The following is a 22,641-nucleotide window of genomic DNA, read 5'->3' as shown; positions in this document are numbered from 1 at the left end:
CCGCCTGCGGGTTGAGCCGGCGGGACGCTAGGACCGCGCGTCGCCGCTCTCCCTCCCCTCCTTCCTCGCCGCGGGAGGCCGCCCGCCGCCTCCGGAGGGGGGCGTGGCGCGGGTCGGCCCCGCCCGTACTCGCCGGTGATTGGCGGGAGCGAGCGCCCGTCGGCAGGGGGGCGGTGCCCGGCGCGGCCACGTTCGGGTGCGCGGCCAGCGGCGCGGCGGGCGCAGCGAGCGGCGGCGGCGGCGGGCGCGGGGCGATGGGGGCGCGGCGGCGGCCGGCGCTCTGACAGCCCCCGGCGCTCCTTCAGCGGCGGGCAGAGCGGCTCCCGGCGGCGGCGGCCGCCCCCCTCCTCGGCGCGGACCATGTTCGCCAAAGGGAAGGGCTCGGCGGTGCCCTCGGACGGGCAGGCGCGGGAGAAGTAAGCGCGGCGGCGGGAGGAGCGGGGGGGAGCGGGGCGGCGGCGGCGGGGCGGCTTTGTGCGGGGCGGGGGGGGGGTGCTCCTCCTCCTTCTTCTTCTTCTTCCCCCCCCCCGCCGACCCGCCGCTCGGCTGTTGCAGGCTGGCGCTGTACGTCTACGAGTACCTGCTGCACGTCGGCGCCCAGAAGTCGGCGCAGACCTTCCTGTCCGAGGTGAGCCCCGCCGCCCCCCGCGCCCTTTGTGCGCCGCCGCACGCACGCCCGCCCTCCATCTTGCGCGGGGCGGCGGCGGCGCCGGGGGGTCGCCGCGCGTGGGGGCCCACGCCCACTCGTGACCACCCCCCTCCCACACACCCCCTCCCACACCCCCCCACCCCACCCCCCCGCCGCCTATCCTCTCGCCCGCAGATCCGGTGGGAGAAGAACATCACGCTGGGCGAGCCCCCCGGCTTCCTGCACTCCTGGTGGTGGTAAGTGGCGGGGGGGGGGACGGGACGCACGACGACACCGTCCAGGCGCGTGGGAGCACCCCACGGTGCCTCATCGCGGGTGGGAGCGGCCAGGCTGCCCGAGGAGGGAGGGGGGGGGGTTTGCACCGGCGGAGCACGGCCCCACGGGGTAAAGCCCCGGCGACGGCGTGAGTCAGCAGCGGCGCGCCGAGCCCCAAACCGCCCGGGCTCCTCGCTCCCGCTCCCCGCAGGGCGTCGAGGCACGGCGGAGCCACCCCCGGCCCCGCGGGAGCGGGCGGGCTGGGAGGCGGCAGGGCCGGCGGGCAGGCCTCCTGCCTGGCAGCCCTCCTGCCTGGCAGCCCTCGGTGGCAGCGGGGCCGGAAAGCCGCCAGGGACGGCCGGAGAGACCAAGTTGTGGCGGGGCCATTGGGGCACCCCGGGGGGAAGGCAGGGCGAGGTGGCAGCGCTGCTGTGAGGGCAGGAGAAGTCCCCGAAGTGCCACGGTTGTTACCCCTTAAAGGCTGCTTTTGCCTCTTAAAACACCCGACGTCACCCATCCTGGGGGCAGCAGCACCAGGTCAGGCACTTCCAGAGGTCCGAGTGGCATGGAGCTCGGATGCGTGGCCGGATCCGGCTGAGGTCCCCTCAGCGACCGCGGGCTCAAGGGGGTGGGAAGCCGCTCACCTCCGATGACCCCCCCCGTCTCGGTGCGTGAGCCCTGATGAGTAACTGCCTCCTCTCTTGACTTTCTCCGCCACGCAGCGTGTTTTGGGACCTTTACTGCGCAGCTCCCGAAAGGCGAGACACTTGTGAACATTCGAGTGAAGCGAAAGCCTTTCATGACTACGTGAGTAACAAGTTTCTAATCCTCGCGGTAATTACAGCGTTGGGGAGCTCTGGCTTCGCCGGCACACCAAGAGCCAATGTAACCCACTGGCAAAAGCATGTTTTTTTAACCAACAATGTTCTGATTTGACTGAACAGTATTTCATAATGTTGCAATTATGTAAATTAGCTCAGATACTTATCTTAAGCACTTAAAGGCATTCAGTCTACTGGTAGAATTAAGGAGTTTTGCATAGCAATGGACAACAAAGCGTGTGCTAGAGGATCGATGGTGAGATATTTCATGCTGAGGACATCTCAAAGGGTGGGCAGGGGTTGGATTGCGGTGGCGAGGAGGAGGGGGATTCCCCAAAATGCTGCTGAATGCCTCAATGAATATCTCCCTGCCTTTGGTAAGGCTGCGGGCTTCCTTGGTTGTCTGAGTCCTGCCTTGAGACCAGCAAGGTAGAGGTGTTTGCTTGTTGAAGGTGGTGTTGCAGACCCCCCCCTTGGTTGACGGTTTGCATCTTGTCTATCAGTATTTTGGGTTGTTCTCCGCAGAGGTGTTAGCGTGACCCAGGGCTGATGCTTCTGGGGTGGGGTGCTGGGGCTGAGGTGCCTCCCAAAAAGACACCTCTTAGCAAGGGTGCGTGGTGCGTCGGCTCCAGTGGGCGATGGGTGGGCTGCCCGCTCCCGTCCTGCGCGCGTCGCCTGCATCCGCAGCATCGGGAGGAATTTGCATCAAAGGATTAGTCACCTGGCTGCGGGCTTGGACCCCAGTCAAGTGAGTTTAAACCCTGTAGCAGGAGCTGGTTTTTGTCTGCTCCGGGGAGCCTATGGTATGGAAACCATTTTTCCTCCCTTCCCGAGTTTCTTGTTGCCTCGACATGCCTGGGTTGGGGTGCACGAGGGTTTGCTGACGAGCAGCGCCGGGCGAGCGTCTCGGGGACCTCCGCGGTGCTCTTGCATGCCGGCGCTGGATGCAGCGGTCGCCCTGGGGCGCGGGCAGCGCCGCGCTGCCGGAGAGCCTCGGCTGGCTGCTGAGCTGCCTCTCCTCTCTGCCCGGGGTGGAAAGATGCCCGTCCCGCTGGGGCAATGGGGGAAGCGGGTCTGGGTGTTTGCTGGGTGGGGGTTTCTCCATCTGTCTGTCCCTCCCCGCGGCTGCTCTCTGCATTGCTTGTTTTAACTGGGTCGGATTAAGATGGTGAACTCCTGAACCGAGGGTCAGAGCTGACAACTGGCAGCACATCCACCAGTGCTCGGCTTGGCGTGGGTGGCTGCTCGCTTCCTGGGCGTTTTGGGCCAAATTCTGGTTTTTTTGGAGCCTGGTTGGGACAGTAGGCTCATCAGGCACAAGGCAAAGGTAGATCTTTGGGCAGCAAAGCCACAGGTGAAGATGACATTAGCAACCAAGACATGGTAATGCTCCATTCACAGCAGTCTCCTCATCGTGTCTGAGGATTTAGTGTATTTAGAGAAATTAATCTTTTTTTAGCTTGGTAATAATTCTAACAATAGGCCTGAGTGCATTAGATGATTCGCATAAACTTCTTTAATATCCGTTGCTTTAAGCTTACAGTAAATAGACACAATCCTGATTGTTTTTAATTCTTGGTGTAATGCAGTTTTGTAACAGCCCCAAGTGCTTTACCTTTTGGGTTTTACTGCGAAGACTCTTAAGAAGATTTTCATTCCCCTGTGCCTTGGCTTGGTGGCACTGGTTTGGTTTCCTCTGGCATGTTTTGGCCTCAAAACAGGGGTTGTGCTGCTTCTCCCTGGCGTGGCCGGTGGTGGATGCTCACAGCACAGTCCCTCTCTGAGGAGCAGTGTTTTCCCGGCACGGTGTGTACTTTACAGGGTGAGGGACCTACCCGGCCAAAACTTAAATATTGACCAAAGAACCGAATGATAACCGGGGGAGTGTGAATAGCGCCTTGTTTCTCGCCAGCCTCCGTGTTGTGGCGGGCTGCCGGTGAACGTGGTGGCCGGCCTTGCTGTTGGGCGCCGGAGTTGGAATGCAGGTTTTTATCAAGCACCAAACTCCACAACCCATCAGCCGGTGCATGGCAGCTAAAACGGGGTACGAGCCCCGAATGGGGCTGGACCAGTGAATCATGAATCACTTCATGTGGTGGTTGTGGTTAAAAATATTCCGATATAAGCCTTGGCCCAGATTGGTAGAGCATCATATTTACACTTGGCCAACGATGGGCAACCTCTGTGCGGCCAGCTTGGTGTTTGCCCGAAATACGGTGTTTATTTATGATGTATTTACTGTGCTGCTCTAAGGACAAAACAGGGGGATGCTCCGGGAGCAGCGCGGCAGTGCCGGGCCAGCCGGGGTTTGGCACGCCGCCCTCTCGTAGCCGGTGCCGGAGGGGTGCTCACCCGGGAAACGCGTCTTCGGGAGGGGGAGCGGTGCACCTTGTCAGCGGGGTGCTAACGGTGGGATTTGCATGCTGCATCGTTTCCACTCCATCTCCCAGCGTAACCGTATGAAAACTATTAGGAACAGCAGGACAAATCGCCCATTTCCCCCTCCGGTTTTTAATAAGGAACTCTTTTTAGCGAGGAATAAAAAAGGAGAAATCCCACCCCTCTTTTTTGAAGGGGACCCTTGAGGAATATTGCTTTTTACCTTCCCCCAAGGTTTTTCTCCGAAGCCGGGACAAAAGGCTGCTGGGACTTGGTAGAAAGGTGCTTGGTGGGAGCGGGGATTCACCTGGCGCAGGCGGGAGGAACGCCGCACTTGTCTTTCCTTCCGTCTCCGGCACGGCTGCGAGTCTGTTAATGCAACTAATGAGTTGTGCTGGTCAGAGGATTATTAGTCAGCCTCTCCCACCTGTATCAAAAGAGTTTATCCAAGTTAACAGCACCACGAGCACCCATCGACTCCTAAAACTCAACCTGTAGCCATTGATTTGGGCTCCTCCGCTGGGCAAAGCCCCGTGGCGAGTGTGCTGGCATTACGGTGCGCTCCCGGAGCCGGCGAGCTTGCAACGGGATCGCTCGGCATGACAGGGGATTTCAGCCGCCGCGTTATCTGGGAATTGGCTGATGGCTGGTTGCAGTTGAGCATTTCAACGCCATGAAAGCCAATACAATTTGAGTTAGCGGTGATGACTGCCAGTTTAAATACCGCAGTGAATTTCTGTCAAAGAGGTAATACATAGAAAGGGGAATTGCAGAAAACTTGATCACCAGAACCACTTCAGTCGATTTTGGCCTCGAGCTACAGAAAATGAACTTAAATCTAGTTGACTGTTGCTACATACTTTTTGTGGTATTGTTCTGCCTGCACGGCCAGCTCAGAGCATCAACGTGCAGGAGAGAGCAATCAAGGTAGCCTTCGGCTGCCGGAGACTTTGACTTCATCCTTCCCCCCTCTGCTCCCCTCAGCACCCTCCTGAGAAGGACCCACGCTTGGGAGCATTTGAAATGCTGTTTTCTTTGTAGCACGAGATCTACCGAGCAGTGCCTTCAACTTGCCATTAACGCAAAGCATTGGGTTTGTTTTGTTTTGTTGTAACTTTGGAAAGCTGCTGCAGTTCTTTCTAACTTGGGTTTGGAAGGATGCTCTGCTGCAGCAGGGGCAGTTGGTCTGGGAAAAGATGGTGTGCTTGGGGCTTGTGTCCTCCCATCCTGGTTGGGGACAGCCAGGGCTCCTCCTTTTTCCCCACCATCTGAAACAGTTCCCCTTGGATTGAGATGTTGGTGAGGGGGTTTCTGAAGCCCCTGGAGATGGATGGACGTAGCATCCAGGCTTGCTGACGTTAGCGTGCAAGACTGCTCAGTGGGGAATGAGGTGAAACCCAAGGGGCTGGAAGGGTTTTGGCCTGTCGGCAGTACAGGCTGGGGGTGTCACCCAGGCACTGGAGTTTGAACCCCAAACCCAGCCGTTTCCCCTGCTCTAGGTGCCCTCCCAGCCACGCTTTGGAGGCGAGGCATAGGAAATGGTCCTTTTCTGCTGGAGCTGCGCGTCGTGCCCTGGGACAGGCACCCTGTCCCGGCGTTGCTGCCTGGGTGTCCCTGGGCTGCAAGGGGGCAACTCCTTGTTGTCACGGCATCTTCTGCTCCCTGGGGTCCATGGGGCCACCTCACAGCATGGCTCCTCGGCAGGCGAGGTGGCCGTGTGGGACCCCTCCTGGGAGGAGATGCTCTGCGTGCATGAGGGGTTCGGTGTGACTGTCACCTCTCCCATGCCAGGCTGTCGTCTTGCTCCAAGACCAGCGAAGGCTGTGAGACTCTTGCTCCAAGCACCCACAGCTGCATGGTGTGGGTGTGGGACCAGCAAGCATGATGGTGGTGGTCCATGAGCACTTCTGCAGTGGTGGTGGTGGTCCATGACCACCTCTGCAATGTGCCCTTTGCAGCCGGTGTATTAGAAACACTGCGTAGGAGGGCAGGTTTGGCGCAACGCAGGGACAGGGGTTGGGAACGGCTTTGTACGGTCCCTGGGAGCCCCCACGGGCATTGCCTAAGCCCTGGGCACGGGGCTCAGCTGGCGGCACGCGCAGCTCCGTCCCGTCTCCGCATGGGACCGCATCTGGGCTCCATCCAGCTCCGCTCTGCAGGGACAGGGTTCCCCAGTAGGTAACCGGAGAGAGGAGTTTCCTTCGGGAGTGGCGGGCTGCCAGGAGCAGCTGCAAAACTCCACATCACTTTAAAAAAAAAAATAAAATACAGAAATTCCCTCTCCTGGCAGCGCGCTGGGCTCAGCCTTCCCTCCCAGTTTAGGGTACTGGTGTGCCCATCCCGCCTGCAGGCCTGAGTGTCCCTTAAACCCTGCTTTTACTGGAGAGCCGTGCAAAGCTGGATTAGTTTAATTTTACATTTTAAACAGTATCGGCCGTCGCGACGGAGCAACCGCTGCTGCCGCACTTCCCGCTGCCCGGCGGCGGGACCGGGGCGTTTCAGAGCGGCACCTTTCCGTGGGTGATGCCGACGGAGAAGCTGCCGGCGCGAAACGGGAGGTCGGAGCCCAGAGCTTATGTCTTAGTCTTTGACTGGGGAGCCTAAATATTTATCCTGTTCTGTCCCTAATGAAAACAAATTGTCAACAGTTGTTCAGTAACTGACTAAATTAAAATCTGTAATTAGTCAATTAGATTAAAGAGTTGGCACAACCTGATTGTATCATGCTGGTTAGGTTATTAAGAGAAAGGGTGTGATTTTTAATTACTGAATGCTAATTTTGACAGTTTCAAATGGAAACAGACGTTCCCCCCCTCCACCCCACCCCGAGCGCCTCTGCAAAAGTAAGGCAGGGGATGGATTTCATGTCAACAAATGGTGTGAAGATGCAAAGTTTCTCCGGCTCCAATCCGGGAGGGGTTTCTCTGGAAAAGCCGGGGGTGGGACGGGAGGAGAGGGGAGGATTTCTTCAATCCTGGCGGATGATGGGAGGTCAGGTGGGCGTTTGTGCCGCGGGAGGGGACCCCCTGCACCCATGGGTGCTGGGCTGGGTGCCAGGGTGCTGCCCAGGGAGGTCCCGCTCTGCCATCCCCATCGCCTGTCTCGGTGTGCACGGGTCGGCGTGCCCTCGCCTTGCACGAACCGATGTGCGGCACCGAGGCAGATTTGAGCCTTTTTTTTATTTTCTGTGGGGGGTTTTTTGGTGGTTTGGGGTTGGTTTTTTTTTTTGTTGTTTTTTTTTTTTTTAATCCCCCCTGGTGCTCGAGAGAGGCCAGCTCGTGGTGGCAGGCAAAGCCTGTGGCGGGGAGGAGGAGGAAGGCCTTGCGTGGCGAGCGCAGCAGCCCGCGCCATCCCATTGTTTGCCCCGGCGGCGCGGCGGCCACGTGGGCGAGCGCGGTGAGGCCGGCGAGGGGACCCGCCGCCGGCGTGGTGGGCTGCGGGGGGAGCGGCCGCCCCCGGCAGATGCTCGGCTCTGGGCAAGCACAAAGCTCGCAGCCCTGCCCTCCCCTGCTTTCCGGGGTCCCTTCAGAGGAACAAAGAGGGCGAGGGGCCGTGAGCTGCCGTGCCGTGCCGTGCCAGGGAGGCTCACCGGCGGTCTGGCATGGGGGGGCTCCCCGTCCTGCTGCGGCGGGCAGCAGGGAGGTTCGTTAGGTCAGGATGCCGTGTATTGGGTACGAGTGAGGCTTTCCTGTTCTCCTGATCATTTCCTTCCTTACCTTGGAAACTTGGATTTTCTCCTACCTTTTGTTCCCTATTTTTCTCTTGTAAAGCCGTCCCTGGATCTATTGGAAACAGCTGCCAGAGTCTGTCCCGGGGAGCAGGCGGGGGGCTCCGGCTCTTTCTCCTCTTTCACCGTGCACGCCCCCGCAGCAGAGCCAGCACCACCTAAATGGCACTCGGCTGCCTGAAGCCCTCGCTGACGGGGTCTGCTCTAGAGAGGAGCTGGGGGAGCTGCTGCAGCGCCGTTTGGTCCTGCTTTTCCTTGAGATCCGTATAAACAGAGGGGATGGCAGAGGGAGAGATGCAGCGCCTGGAGCAGCTCGTGACCCCCTGGTGCATCCCAGCCCGGCCGATGGCGGGGGTCTGCCCCGCTCTGCCCGTGGGGACCATGGAGCGGGCTGTATCCCCGTGAGCATCACACAGCCGCTTCGCCAGCATCCCACTCGTGGGTCAGATTATGAAATGCCCACTGAGGCTTCTGCTCAGCCCATGAGCATGTACCCCCCTTATTTCCCAGCAGCTTCTCCTTCCGAATCCTGACCCTGCAGATCCTCGTGGGGAGTCTCCCCACCCGGGGGCTGGGGGGCTCGGCAGGGCGGAAGCAGCACTTTCCTCCAGGCTGGTGGGGAGTGAAAACGGCTTTTTGCAAGTAAACAAATACCTCGCCTCCATCTTGGTTTGGGGTTTTTTTTTTCTTCTCTCAAAACTCCCGCTCGTGGCCACAAGTGCCAGGAGCTGACTTCAAAGCTACAGCTGTGCAGTCAAGGGGGGGATTTCCAAAATACGGCGCGGCTGCTTGTGGGTGCCACTTCCCACGCGTGGTGGGACCCAGCTGCCCCCACCACCCACCGCCACCTCCCTGCTCCTGTCCGTGCATCCCATGGCGGTGACACCCATCCCCTGTGCCCAGCCAGGGTGAGAAGGGCACCCAAGGGGGCTTTGGGTAAGGTTTGGGCAAGGATGGGGTGCAGCTCTCCCTGCAATAAGTCCAGCTTTTCTTTTGTCTCAGGTTTGCGCATTTAAATCATATATTTTTTTTTGGAGAAGAGGAGAAGTGCCCACTGTCCTGCTTGAGTTTAATGCTGCATGCATGGGGACTGCTAACATCAGAATTAAGCAAAATACGTGTGTGTGTGTGTGTATCTATGCAATATGCAGAATTAAGATATAGATATGGATATAGATAGATATAGGTGCATGTGCCTATATATTTGGTGCGTGGTTGGGGTGGCAGAGCAGAGCAGTGCTTCATGCCCAGCCGTCAAGCGCTCTTCCACCTCCTTGGCCATCGCCACCACGACCGGTGGCTTTTAGCAAGGTGATTTTCACCTCCGCGTTGCCTGGGCCAGGCAGGAGGCTGTGGGGTCTGTCTGTCTGTCCGTGTGTGAGGCAGCGCTGCTGCAGCCTGCCGCCTCAAGATAAAGTCCAAAGGAAGACCTCTGGCTGTGTCTTAAGCTAACGTTTTCTTTCTAATTTTTTTTTTTTTTAATGTTTCTGCATCAACCCTTGAACATTTGTTCTGGTGCCTCTCCTCCCGGGGTGCAGTAGCTTTCTGTAGTGAAAATGAGCTCTCACCGCCCCTCGCTGCCCGCCTCAAACAGGGTATGGGGAGGGGGTTTTTCCCTCCCATTTTCCCTGGATTTGGGCTAGTTTCTGACAACCTCACAGGGCTGAGCTCGCACCTATAATTGGGATTTTTCGGCTACAAACCGAAGCAGAGGATGCACTGCGGTGGCTCTGACTTGCTGGTGAGCGCGACCTGCCCAGTACAACTGGGGTGCTGGCATCCCATGGCGTTCCCGGTGGGCACACCAGCACAGAGCCGGTCCCTTCTACCTGACGTGGGTTTTCTCCTGCATCCCCCTCCTGCCCCAGCTCCTACCCATGCGGCTGCCATCGCACCCGGGGCGCCTGGTCCAGCACCGATGGGTGCCCACCAAGGCGAGCAGCTGGCTGGCTGGCTGGCATCCCCTTTCCTCCCAAAACAGGCTTGCTGTGAGGGTGTCCCAAGCCTTGGCTTCACTTATTTATTCATTTCTGGCAACCGTAAGGGGGAAAAGCCCCTGTGTTACCCTCATGGGCAGCTAGCAGTGCCCGGCTCTGCCCCCCCAGGCAGGCAGGGAGCTGCTGTCTGCCCTGAGCTGCACCTTGCAGCTCAGCTTCTGGGCCGGGGAGGAGCTGGGAGCTTGGTTTGTTGTTTTGGGTCTTTTTAAGTGAAAAAAAAAGGCAGTGCACGCTGAGGAAGGGGGCAGGGCACTTCCTTGCAGCGCACCCTGGTTTGGGGTGGGCAGATAAGGCTGCAGCATCGCGCTTGGCTCCACTGCCCTGCCAAAGCCCGGCAGAGCATTCTCCTTGCTCTCCTGCTCTGCCCGGCCCTCGCTGGGTGCTCGTCCCCATTTTTAGGGGAAGCCCCATTGGGATAAGGGCAGCCTGTGGGGCGCAGGGGCTGCTTGAGCCCCCACATCCCCCTGCCCTGGAGCGATGCTTGCAGTGAGGAGGAGGAGGAGGAGGGAGAGGTGCTTCCCTCCCCCTTGGCTCCTTTCTGTGGGAGAGCCGTGCAGCTGGTGGGGTGTAAATCACACCCGGCCTCCCCCCGCACTGCTGCCCATCTGCCTGTGGGGCAGGGAGGTGAAGGTGGGGGGGTCGTGGCTGGTAGCAGCGTTGGGGTGACTCTCCCTCACAGCTTCAGCCCCCCTTGACTCCCTGCTGCATCCCCGGCAGCTCTGGGAGGGTGCCCGCTCCTCCCCGAGGAGCAGAACCCAGGTCTGCCTGTTGGTGATGGAGACCCTTGGGCTGTTGGGGTCTTTCTCTGCGAGGCGTGAACCAGGAGGTAGGTCTGGTTTGAGGCAGGGGCAGCCACGTTTCAGGACGCTTGGTCTCATCAGGGGGGCTTTTGGCAGAGGTGTGCTTGGTGCGGTATGGCTGGGGATGGAGGTGGGAGCTCACAAGGAAACAAATGCTGGTCCACGTTGCACACGGACATCTTCAGCTCGGCTCAAGTGCCATTTTCCATGGAAAAACCCAAACCAGCTGGTTTTGTTTTATCCTGGGCATTGCAGCACCAATAACGCCCAGGTGCTTCATGCCTTCCTGCCAGTTTCCTCTGGAGAGAAGGTCCAGGCTGGGGCTCCCAGGGCTCGTTTCATCGTTAAAAGCACATTTACTTGCTTGTCCCGGAGCCCTTCAGGGTGTCGTGGCACGTCCTGACAGCTTGTCCGTCCTTACCTGCAGTCATCAAGGAGTTTTCAACATGACTTATATAAAGCCTTTGTACTTGGATTGCTCCACCATGCTGTACAATGGCTTCTTTGTCATCCTGCCAGCTAATTAATTTTAACTTTTACCGTTGCTCTAGTGCGGTGCACCATCCTCCTGGTCCATTTGAAGCTTCTCCCCCCCACCTTAAGTGTTTTCCAAGCAGTTTGACTTGTTGCTGCTGAACATGGGAGAAACCAGCTGGCCCCACTGGTGCTTATCTTCTGGAGAAGGAGCTGCCCTCGTGCTGCTGCCAGGGCCAGGGGTGGTGAAGAAAAAGCCATTAGGAGGCTCCAGTTTTCTCCAGTGGCTTGTTTCTCCTGGCTGGCAGCTGAAGGTCCCCACAGAGAACATCCTCTGATGAAAATAACAGGCTCTCGCTCCCCAGCCGGTGATTGGCACCGCATGCATCTCGCAGCCAGAGGTGAAATCCTTGGCTGCGTCTTCAGGACAAAAGCCCTTGTGCTTGGGAACGTACGTGCACTGGGATGATTATATCTGGAGGGTCGGGCTCTGTGTGGTTGTGTGCTGGAAACCAGGTGTTTTTCCTTTGCATCCTGTGAGCAAACATCTGCAGCGCTGGCTCTGGGTACCACCACAGCATCCCTGGTGCCAGGGGGAGCTTGCTGCTGGTACCCCCCCGAGATGCTTGCAGGGGAGCCGAGCATCTCCCCGGCGCTGCCTGGAGAAGGACCAGGAGGGATGCGACACCAGCTGGGTGTCCCCAGCCCGGTGGGGTGGGACGAGCCGGGGTATTGTCTTTCCCAGGTAGGAGGGATGGAGATCACCGCATGCATAAACATCGGCTGAATTTGCAGCGATGGGGTTTGTGTGAGCGGCGCTGCAGCAGAGGGGAGCTCCCCTCCGCTCGGGATGGGGACGGTGGCATGTCAGGGAATATGGAATTGCTGCCTTTGTGTTTAATCTGGTTATAAGGACGGCGATTAGAGATAATGAATTTTGCCTGTCCCCGCCGTTGTAATACAAGAACCCAACTGTCTTTCAGCACTGCGAAGGTCACTCCTCTTTATTTCTGGTTGTAAATTTTGCTGGTTACAGATGTTTGGGGTTGACGGACATGGCTAATTAAGTTTCTCCCGCCAGCCAGTTGGCAAGGTGCAGGGGTGCCGGCGTGGGGGCGAGGTCAGAGGGCAGGACCGGAGCCGGGTGGCAATGCCAGCAGCCCCTCGGCACGGTGGCCCGGCCGCGAGCCCGTCTCACCACAGCCCCAGAGCAAAGCGGGGCTGGGTTTGCACAGACCCTTGCACCTCTCTTTATTAAGATTTTGGAACAGGCTGGTGGGAAGAAGGTGGCTTTGGGAGGAAGTTTCCATCTTGCTGCCCTCATTTGAGGGGAATTCAGCAGGAATTGTTGCACTTGCTGTCCCCACCCTGACCCAACGGTGGGAAGGGGGGTGGAAAAAGGGGGTTCCCCTCAATTTTTGCCATCGAGCATCTTTAGCAGTGGTGCCAGCGGAGGCTTTTTCTTTCCCAAGGAGATTTTAACAGGGGAACAATGGTGTGCTGGGTGGCAGAGCCAATACCCCACACCGAATTAGCACGCTGGGGGGGTGGGAGCCCCTTTCCCTGGGGCACGAGGCCGATTTGCTTCCCGGTGCTAACCCCGCCAGGCAGGAGCCGGCCGCGTGCGCTGCCCGTGCACTTGGCACGCAGCACGTGCTGCCGTGCCTCCCCGGCTCCCCCCGCACGCCTGATTTATGCCGCTCCACATTTTCTCCTCGTTTCCATGCCTCTTCCTTCCCTCCCTCCTTTTCCCCCGCCGCCCCCCTCCTTTTTTTTTTTTCCCCCCTTGTGCTGCCTGTGCATCGCCTTGCACCTTTTTTTTTTCTTATTGCTCACAGGCCTCCCCATTATCCCAGCAAGCTGCAATATTTGGGGCTCCTTGCTTGTGTGCATTCAAAATGGGGTTTTATCCTCCCAGAGCGGGGGACCGCTGGGATGTGATCCCTGGGTGGTGAGGGGGCTATTTTTGTTTTTATTTTATTTTATCATTGCAGAGCACAAGCCGTGCATCCCCGTTGTGGATGCTCCTGGCCCTTGGTTGCAGCAAAACTGGTGGGGTGGCCGTGGGCACCCATTGCCTCTGTCCCGACGTTGCTGCCGGGCGCAGCGCCGGCCATCTGTCCCCTCCTGTGCGGCGCCGGCCGGCCGGCTGCTTGCCACAGTGGCAGGGCTTGCCCGGCGTCTGCGAGACCACGAGGGCTTGTAATTAAAAAAAAAGGGGGGAAAAAAAAAGAAAAAAGTTTCATTTTTTGCTTTGTTTGCCCCCGTTTCATATGTGTAACCTGACTTTTTGTTGCTCCCCCCACCCCACCCCGCTGCTGTGCCAGGCGCATCGAAAGTTTGCTGGGTCTCGCGTGCGCGCGCGGATGCCGAATAATTTTATTAGCCGCCTGGAAGGGAGCCAGCACGGCGTGCATCGTGCGGGAGGTGGCTGCTGGGGCGCCTTTTCTTTTATTTCCCTTTCCCAGCCGCCCCCCCTTTGCCTCTGCCGGTCTCCCGCGGGTTGCATCATCGACATTACCCTTTTATTTTATTTTTTTTTATATATTTCTTTTTTTTTTTTTTTTTTTTTTTTTTTTTTGCTCCTTAAAGGGTTAAAAACGATGGGGAAGTTCAGCTAGCACTTGCAAGATATGGTTGCCTTAGCAACAGGCCTCCTAATCTGGTAGGTGACCTGAGAGACTGTGGAAGATGCAGGGGTTGGTTTGGCATTTCATTATTTCATGAGGCTGCGGCTCTCCAGCTGGTTCCCTTCCCAGTGCCGCGGCTGCTCCCCCCGCCACCGCCCCCGGCATTCCTCGGCAAAGCCCTGAGGGGCGGGGGGGGGGCCGGCGGTGCGGTCCCCTCCCCGGGTGCTGGTGGGTCCTGGGAGCTGGTGCCTGGGGAGGGGGAGAGGGCTTCCCACAGCCCAGGTGATAATTATTCAACTTTGGGGTTGCAAAGATGGTTTCCTGCCTTGCCTTCCCTCCTTCCGAAGGATTCGCCGTGGTGGCCTAGTGAAACAATCTGTGCGGCCCCCGGGAGCTGGAGATGCTCTCGTTGGCACTTTCCAAAACCCAAATTTTGGGGTCTGTGCTGCTCTTTCGGGGTGAAGCCCAGCAGTGGGGCTCTCGTGCGAGGAGCTGGGGCTCAAGCGACAAACTGATGGGGCACGAATAGGGCAGCGCGGGTCTGCAGTGGTTGGAAAAGGTGATGGAGATGAGACGCATGGGTCCAGCCAGTGTTTTGGGGAAGGAGGGTGGGTTTGGGAGGAGCGCAGCAGCGTTATTCTGGCTGTTTGAGGCTGCTCTGAGCTCACGAGGCCAGGCGAGCACAACCAGCATGTGCCCACGTGTGGATGGACCAAGACCTGGGTGTTTCGGTGCCCCAGCCATGCCCACATTCTCTATTTTTTCTTGGAAACGTCCTCAAGTTGGCGTTTCTCGGTACGCTCCCTTTTCCCTTGCTGTCGTGACCATCCCATGTGAAGCATCGGTGAGCACCCGCCGGTCCTTGCCAGTGGTGGGGCTGCCTAAATTAAGAAACTGCATCAGAAAACTTGCCTGCCAATATTTGACCTCACCAAATCTCCATGTGCCGTCGGACGGACGCTCAAACTCTTCTGCCTGTGCAGTCCCACGTGGGATTCGGACGGGCTTCTATCACACCCGACAGCGCCCGTCGGCACAAAACCACTGCAGCCTGGTCCAAATCATCGTTGAGCTCTTTGCTGGGATGGCCGAGCCACTCTCTGTGCCCAAAACCGCGACGTTTTCCTCCTCGCCATGCGATGCCGAGTGGTTGCGGCGTATGGCGCTGCCCTTGGCATCCAGCCCCGGCAGCTAGGCGAGGAGACCCCCAGGGAAGGGAGGTGTCCAAGGGGCTGGGGCCAAGCTCACTGCGGGTACCAAGGGAATAAAAGGGCCAGGATAGTGCCGGGAGCATCCCGTTCCTGTGGATCCCGGCAGTGCAGACCTCTTTTGTTTTTTCCCCCTCCTGCTATCGCACGCGGCGGTGGCAGCTGCCTGCGGACGCCGGGGAGAGCCGCCTTTGTTTATCTGCCTCTCCGGCAGAGCGAGCGCGGGGATGCTCTTGGATCGAGGTGCCGATCTGTCATCTCCTAGGTTTTATGCATCCCCAGACAAGAAATCAGCGGCGCAAAGCGCAGACTTTTTGTTACTTATCGCCGAGCTCTGTGCAGAGCGCGGCTGCTGAAAGCAATCTGGTGTCTGCGATGCCCAGATTTATGGTTTCCCAGCCTCATTCTAGGTGTTGGCTTCCACCGGGAAGCAAAAAACCTGGTTTGAGCCATCGGTGTAGGACAAGAGGACCATGGCGTGCCACGGCATCAGACCCTGGCAGGTCTGGTCCCCAAGCTGGTGAATGCCCCCAGAGTCCGTCATCGCCCTGGGTGGGACAGCATCTCCCTTGCTCCATGTTAGCTGGTGGAGACAGGAGGACCGATGTCCCAGGGAGCTGACACATGGCTCAGCTTTCCCTCTGGGTCTCCTCCACTCAGGGCATGCTTCTCCAAACCCCCTGCCCGGCCCACCAGGGTGGCAGAGGCAGAACCTGCCCCTCGGTGAGCAGGGGATGAGCCATCAAAAGGGATGAAATCCAGGTGAGCCAGTAGAATCCCTAGAAAGCCCTTTTTTTGATCGCTTCATCCCTTTTTTTCCCCCCATCTCTGCTTTGTGAGGCTTTCCAGGATTTGTCCCTCTCGAAGGGGATTTCGGACGGTCCGCCGGTTCCCCAGGCACGGACAGACAGACAGACTGCCAATCAGCCGGCACGCACCGTCCTTCCGTAGAGCACTGCGCTCTGCCTGCCAGGGGCTCCCGGGTCTCAAGCGCAGGATTGTACATGTTTTTTGAAAGAAAATCAAAATTCCCAGGGAAAATTAAAAAAAAAAAAAAAAGCCATCTCCCCCCCCCCCCCCCCCCCCCCGCCTCCGCCCTGCTGAGAAGCAGCTCTGCGATGGCGGCTGGAAAGCGAAGCCGTAAGTGTTGCGCGTGCCATCTGCTCCGCTTGGATCGCGGGAGCGGCTGGAGCCGGCGCAGCCTCGCGGGGAGGGGGGGCAGCGCTTGGGGGGTAAAGATGGGGTCTCCCCCCCCCCCCACCCCGTATTCCCCCCCCAGCTGGGGGTTCGATAGTCCCCTAGGTAGGTTTGAAGTCCAGGCTGGCACGCTTGAGCCCCAGTTGGTTCTGGTCAGAGGTGTCCCGTGGAGGTGGATCCCCAGGAGGGTCTGCAGCCCCCTCCTCTGCACCTGGGAGGAAGAGCTCGCCGGGTCATCCCCGGGATGAAGATGGTCGTGGGGTGGGATGAGTCACGTGGAAGGGAATGGGCAGGTTTTGAGGTTTTTTTAGGCATTTGCGGCTTCGCTGGCTGCCTGGGTTGGAAGCATGTGCTGGTAACTGGGTGCTCTGCAGCGTAGGGTGCATCTCGTGGGGAGCCCAGGCGATCGCTGTCGTGAGAGCAGCTCAGCACAGCATATCTGGTCCTCCCAAAGGAGATACCAAAGGAAAACTCCCTCCCCAATAAGGGAGAATTTTGGGCTATCTCTAAAAAGAAAGAAATGCGTTCATTTGTGGGTTTGCTACGGGAGTGTCTCTGGGTTCCCACACAGGCTCCTGCTGGCTCTTCGGCTGGGGCTACTGGAGCAGCTGGGTTCCCCTCTGCTTTACCTGCTTTTTACAAAACTGGTATTTTTTGAGACCTCCCAACGGGTCAAGCCAGCAGACGCAGAAGTGGGGTGCAGAGGGAGCCTGGGCTTTCTCCCTCCGAAGGCAGCAGTGGTTGCTGCCTGTCCTTGGCAGCCGTGCCGGGGGCTCTCCGTCTGCCCAGGGGGGCTCACGCTCGGTTGCGGGTGGTCAGGTTGTTCTTTACGGGGTTGTCAAGAGATGAACATCCCCAAAATTTGTGGTACCCAACCTGGGAGATCAGTTTTGACTGCAAGCACGGCAACTGTACAGCCGTGAATTGGCCCTTGGCTTGGCTCCACCACCAGCATTTTTGGTGTATATATGTAATTTTTTTTTTATATTAGGTAGGTGTGCAGAGGTATGGGATTCGGAGCGGGCGCCTGGCGCTTTCCCTCTCTTGCCGTGCAAAACGCAGTCACTCCTCTTCGCCTGCCTTCGCTGCCGATAGAAAAGGCAGCGGCGGCGTGCGTGGGTTGAGCCGAGGGAGAAGGAAAAACACTCTCCCAACAAAACCAGAGGGCTCGTAAGGAGAGATGGGAAGCCGAGGGAGGGCTGAAACAGCTGGGGAAGGCGTCTGAGCAGGGGGCTGCAGAAGGCTTTTGGTCTTGCTGGGCTTCAGGACACGGCGGAAGGAACCCAACTCAATGTTTTCCCATGCATGTTCTGAGCCGGTGTGCATGGTCAGACCTTTACAGAGGTTTCTGGGGTTCAGCGCAGGCTGCAGCAAAACCTTGGTAGAGCCCAGCACTTTATTGGGGAACCTCTTTGGAGCCCCAGCTCAACCCCATGGAGGTTACGTTCATAAGACCCATCCTCCTCACCAAAACCCGGCATCCGGGAAGCGCTGCTGTGCCGACAGCATGCCCGCTCTCCGGAGATGCCCGCTGCTGTTAGCCATCCCACCTCACCGGGTGCTAATTGCATGTGGTGGGTTGACCCTGGCTGGATGCCAGGTGCCCACCAAAGCCGCTCTATCACTCCCCCTCCTCAGCTGGACAGGGGAGGGAAAATATAACGAAAGGCTCGTGAGTCGAGGTAAGGACAGGGACATCACTCAGCAATTACTGTCACGGGCAAAGTAGACTGGACTTGGGGGAAAAAAATTAATTTAATTTATTACCAGTCAAATCAGAGTAGGATAATGACAAATAAACCCAAATCTTAAAAACACTTTCCTCCCACCCCTCCCTTCTTCCTGCCTAATCCCGGATTCTCCACCTCCTCCCCCACAGCAGCGCAGGGGGATGGGAATGGGGGTTGCGGTCAGTTCATCACACGTTGTTTCTGCCGCTCCTTCCTCCTCAGGGGGAGGACTCCTCACGCTCTTCCCCTGCTCCAGCGTGGGGTCCCTCCCACGGGAGACAGTCCTCCACAAACTCCTCCAACGTGAGTCCTTCCCACAGGCTGCAGTTCTTCATGAACTGCTCCAGCGTGGGGTCCTCCAGGGGCTGCAGGTGGATATCTGCTCCACCGTGGACCTCCATGGGCTGCAGGGGGACAGCCTGCCTCACCATGGTCTTCACCACGGGCTGCAGGGGAATCTCTGCTCTGGTGCCTGGAGCACCTCCTCCCCCTCCTTCTTCCCTGACCTTGGTGTCTGCAGAGTTGTTCCTCTCACATATTCTCGCTCCTCTCTCCAGCTGCAATTGCTGCCGCGCAGTAACTTTTTCCCCTTCTTAAATACGTTATCACAGAAGTGCTACCGCTGTCACTGATGGGCTCAGCCTTGGCCAGCGGCGGGTCCGTCTTGGAGCTCACTGGCATTGGCTCTGTCGGACATAGGGGAAGCTTCTAGCAGCTTCTCACAGAAGCCACCCCTGTAGCCCCCCCGCTACCAAAACCTTGCCACGCAAACCCAATACGTTGTGAGCGGCTCGAGGCACGGCACTTCGGTGGCTACCCCTGAGCCGAGCGTTCAGAAATTCGGTAATTGGGCTGGAACAATTATTTTTGGCTTTTGCAGAGGGAAAAGCTATAAATAATCGCCCCGCGAGCTTGTGCGGTGACTTTGCAGCCTCCATGGGGGGGTTGTGTTGGGTTTTTTTTTTTTTTTTTGCTGCCGTCCGGCTGGCTTTTTCTTGGCGGCCGGGAGTGGGAGACTTATCTGCAGAAAATGCAATTTGAGTTGATTAAAGAAACTCCTGCCATTGGCCCGAGCTGCCAAACTTTCTGCAGAAACGGTTACGCTTTCTGAGAAACCGCCCCGGGGACCTGCCAGGCTGCAGCCTGGCCCCAGGGTGGTGGTGGTGGTGACAGGGAGGAGGAGGAGGAGGAGGAGGAGGGCTGCCCAGGCTCAGGGGAGGAAAACAAAGCGGAAAACAAAGGATGCTGGTCTCGGCGGCATCGTACTAAGGAGGACTTGCTGGGAAGAAGTGCAGAGGAGGCAGTGGTGGTGGGCACGCTTCTGTGCTTGCACCTCTCCGATGGCAGCAGCTTGCACAGCCTTCAGACTAAGGGCTTTTGGTCATTATGGAGCCCGGTTTCAGCCAGGGACTGATCCGGAGGTGAAAGCCTCTGCATCCCAGCACCCATCCCTCAAGCTCACCCATCCCAACACCCATCCAGCGCCCTTGGGAGCCAAATCACAACAGCCTTAGCAGAAGGAAACAGCATCTAGCGCACCTTCTTTTGTAAGCCCTCTGTCGCATCTAAAATAAATTTGCATCTAAATTGACAGGCTGGTGTTGATGTCTTCTGGCTATGTAGGGCTTGAAGGCCCAGGCTTCCCTCATAGGCGGGCGCGGGGCATCATCCCTGCTCTTGCAGGGTGCTGGCATGGTGGCACGAAGCAGTCCCAGGGCAGAGGTGGGAGAGGCATGGGGTGACTGCTCGCAGGGAAGCAGAAACTTAGTTTTTCCTTTTTTTTTTAACATACTATTGAAAGGATTGAGACTTATTGACAGACTGGTGGTTGAGGGTGGCCAGCGCTGGAGGACAGCAAGCCGGGCTTCCCTCTGGGGATGCTGCTCTGTGCTGGGCTGCTCGCACCCCGTGCAGTGCCCTGGGTTTGCAGGAGCGCATCCCACATCTCTCTCCTTGCCTGCCGGCAATTAACACACATCCCCGTTGTACGTACGGGCTGCCAAAGGCAGCAGCCATAAGGCACCGATGTCCTGGAGCGTGTCACTTTGGCCGGTGCATCTCTTGGTACCCAGGTTTGGGGAGCATCACTGGGGCTGGAGCTGTGCCGGCGTGAGGAGCTGTAAGAACGAGCATATCGGGAAAGGCTGCGTCGAGCAGAGCATCTCTCGAGCAGACTCGCCGTGGCAGCTTTCCTTCGTCATCCATTATTTATTTGATCCTCTGCAAAACAAATTCGCTCGTCGGCACTGATTCTGATGACGGTGCTCATTTTACAAAAGAGGTAAAAGGAACTGGTTTTGTTCCTGGTCTAAAAGACACTAACAAAAAGGTGCGTTTCCCTGCTGCCTTCTCCCACAGCCCGTTTCGATGTCAGTGGGAGAAATCTACGGGGTTTTAGGTGATGATGGAAATTTTGGAGTCTCAAATACTGAAACGTCAAGTGATGCTCCTCCCTGTTGATCCCCATCTTCCCGGGACCCGCGAGGGTGTTTGCTGTGGCTGGACCAGGGGGGACCAAGATGCTTGACTTGCCTCGTAGCTCACAGCTGAAGGTTTCTCAAGGGGATCGCTGCATGTGCAAGGAAAAGGGACTTTATCGGGTGCATTTCCTCCCCGTGCATGCTGTTGGAGGGCAGCTCTGCTTTATGGGTGCATGAATAAATACATGCTTGGGGTTTGGGGCCAGCAGGATGGTTTTTGCAGGGTTATTGGGGATGTCCTCAGTCACACCGGTGGCCGAGCCAGCTCCGCTTCACTTGCACCAAACAAACAGGAGCCAGAGCGGTGGGCTGAATGCCGGCCCGGGAAGTTTGGAGGGAGGAGACGGCGCGTCGGAGCCGCGTTCGTCAGGATGGAAATAACTGTCAGCCCCATTCAATCTGTCGCCTTGGTCCCGGGGGACAATTGCAAAACAGGATTACTGGTACTTAAAAATTCATAGAAACCGTTTCTTATCACAACGTCATAATTGTTATGACTCAGAAGAGTAGAATTGCCATTTTCCTGTGCCTTTTTTCCCCCCTCACTTTTGTTGCATACCGAGTCCCTAGCTGCAGCTGCAGAATTGTCAAAAAAAAAAAAAAACAAACCAGGGCGATGCTTTATTTTATGCTAACTGCTGCATTTGACTTGAAAATGATGTCCCACTGGGTCTCGTGGTCAGCGTATTACAGCATGATGGATGGCTGTCAGAGTGGCGGTGGCTGGCAGATTGCAATGGGTGGAGGAGAACAGATGCCCGGTGACTTCAGGGGCTTTAGCGGAGCCTGGGACTGAAGACTGGAAAACAAAAGCAGATGGGAGAGCTCTTCTTGGGCTAACTATTCTTCTCTGGCCACGTGTCAGGGAGGAAAGCTCGTCGGGTGGCTGTGTCCCTTCTGTGCCGTTCCTCCGTGGTGAGCTGGGCTGCCCGATGAAGCCACGAGTGAGCCCCGCTTGACCCGAGGCCTGAGCCTACGTGCAAACCATCACTGCACATCTCTAAAGGGCAACCTTTTACCCCGCCAAAAGAACAGCTTGCCTTTATGGAGTTCACGCTCCATTTGACCGTTCCTGTTAACCCTTGGCCCTACTGATGGGTCTGAGGCAAGACCCGGGCAGGCTCCAGGGGTTACCCTTCCGGAGGGCGGCTCGGTGTGTTTTGCACTCTGCATCGTGTTTGTCTTTAGAGTTGTGCAGGACCCTATGAATTCGAGCCGCGCCAGTGGAAGGATGAGAGCGAGCCTTTTCCGCAAGAGCCTGTTTTGAATAAAGCCCTTCTCAGGCGCTGTTCTGTGACCCGTCGTCTGCTCCCTGTCCCATCTCTCCTGCAAACTTTCCTATGCTTTCTACCCATGGAAAAGGCTTAGAAAAGATCCTGCCTTGCCCTCTTTCTCTGCTCACATCTGTATGTCCTCATCTTTCATCCCTTCGCTCTCCTCCCACCCCTCTGGTCCATCCAAACTTGGGCAAGTGGCTGCCGTCTTCCCAGCTGGCGGTTGCCGGGGATTGCAGGGTTAATGGCGAAATTAAATTTCACTGCTGTTTTTAAATTAATTGAATCATCAGCGTGGGTAACGGGAAACAGTGGTATCATAATGTATTTGATATGGGTCTTTAAGTCAGCGTTTGCTGCAAAATCTAGAGCGCTAGATCTTGGTGGAAGCGATGGCTAACTGATATATTGCAGTTATGGCCGCAGTACAAAGGCTCCTGCTACATCTTAAAACGTTCAGGTCATAAAGTTGAGTTGGTTTATGATATGGCCATTTTCCCTGTGCGCTTCCCACGGTGCTCCTAGATCATATTCGGAAAAACCCTACAGTTGGCAGGAGCCAGCGGTGCTCCCGGCTTGTCCCTCTGGGGAGGCACCAAATGCGTATGAAGATGCCGTTTTGGGTGGCAGAGCAGCATTGGGGTTTTGCTCCCAGGACTTTCTGAGATTTTGTCTGCTGGAAGAGGCGGCGATGGGGGAAAACATCCCTTTTCCTCAAAGAAAACAGCAGAAAGACTTTTACTAATCTGCAGCAACATCTGGGCTTTCCATACTCGGTGGCCCTGAGGTGGCTTCAGGACCTGCCTTGGAGAGGAGAAGCTACCCAGGCTGAGGGCCAGCATCCTCGCACAATGTCTCCACCATGCTGGGGACAGAGCTCCCGCGCAGGGCATCATATGGGCTCCTCTTCTCTTGTCCTTTACCTGGTTCAGCGTGGTGGGACTGCATCACGGCATGGTGGGACTGCATCACAGCATGGTGCCTCGTGGTGGACGGTGGCATGCTGATGGGTTCCCTCTT

The 22,641-nt window shown here is 57.5% G+C and overlaps 1 protein-coding gene across 27 annotated transcripts in view; it reads left to right on the top strand.

The window, feature by feature from the left end:
* Nucleotides 1-230: 230 nt before the first annotated feature.
* Nucleotides 231-22,641, top strand: part of SSBP3 (single stranded DNA binding protein 3) — a 54,859-nt gene continuing 32,448 nt past the window's right edge. For 9 of the 27 annotated variants that reach the window (XM_050901422.1, XM_050901414.1, XM_050901418.1 and 6 more), the window contains exons 1-4: nucleotides 234-416; nucleotides 556-628; nucleotides 824-885; nucleotides 1,627-1,711. In XM_050901422.1, the coding sequence (XP_050757379.1) occupies nucleotides 361-416; nucleotides 556-628; nucleotides 824-885; nucleotides 1,627-1,711 (276 nt within the window). In that variant the 5' untranslated portion in view covers nucleotides 234-360. Of the gene's footprint in view, nucleotides 417-555; nucleotides 629-823; nucleotides 886-1,626; nucleotides 1,712-22,641 lie in introns of all 27 variants that reach the window. The other 18 variants (XM_050901415.1, XM_050901413.1, XM_050901410.1 and 15 more) reach the window with 9 other exon arrangements.

This window comes from Gymnogyps californianus, chromosome 8 (assembly GCF_018139145.2).
Source record: "Gymnogyps californianus isolate 813 chromosome 8, ASM1813914v2, whole genome shotgun sequence".
In the NCBI taxonomy this organism is placed as follows: domain Eukaryota; kingdom Metazoa; phylum Chordata; class Aves; order Accipitriformes; family Cathartidae; genus Gymnogyps; species Gymnogyps californianus.
The sequence above is the reverse complement of the archived record's forward strand: the minus strand, read 5'-3'. Positions and strand labels throughout refer to the sequence as shown.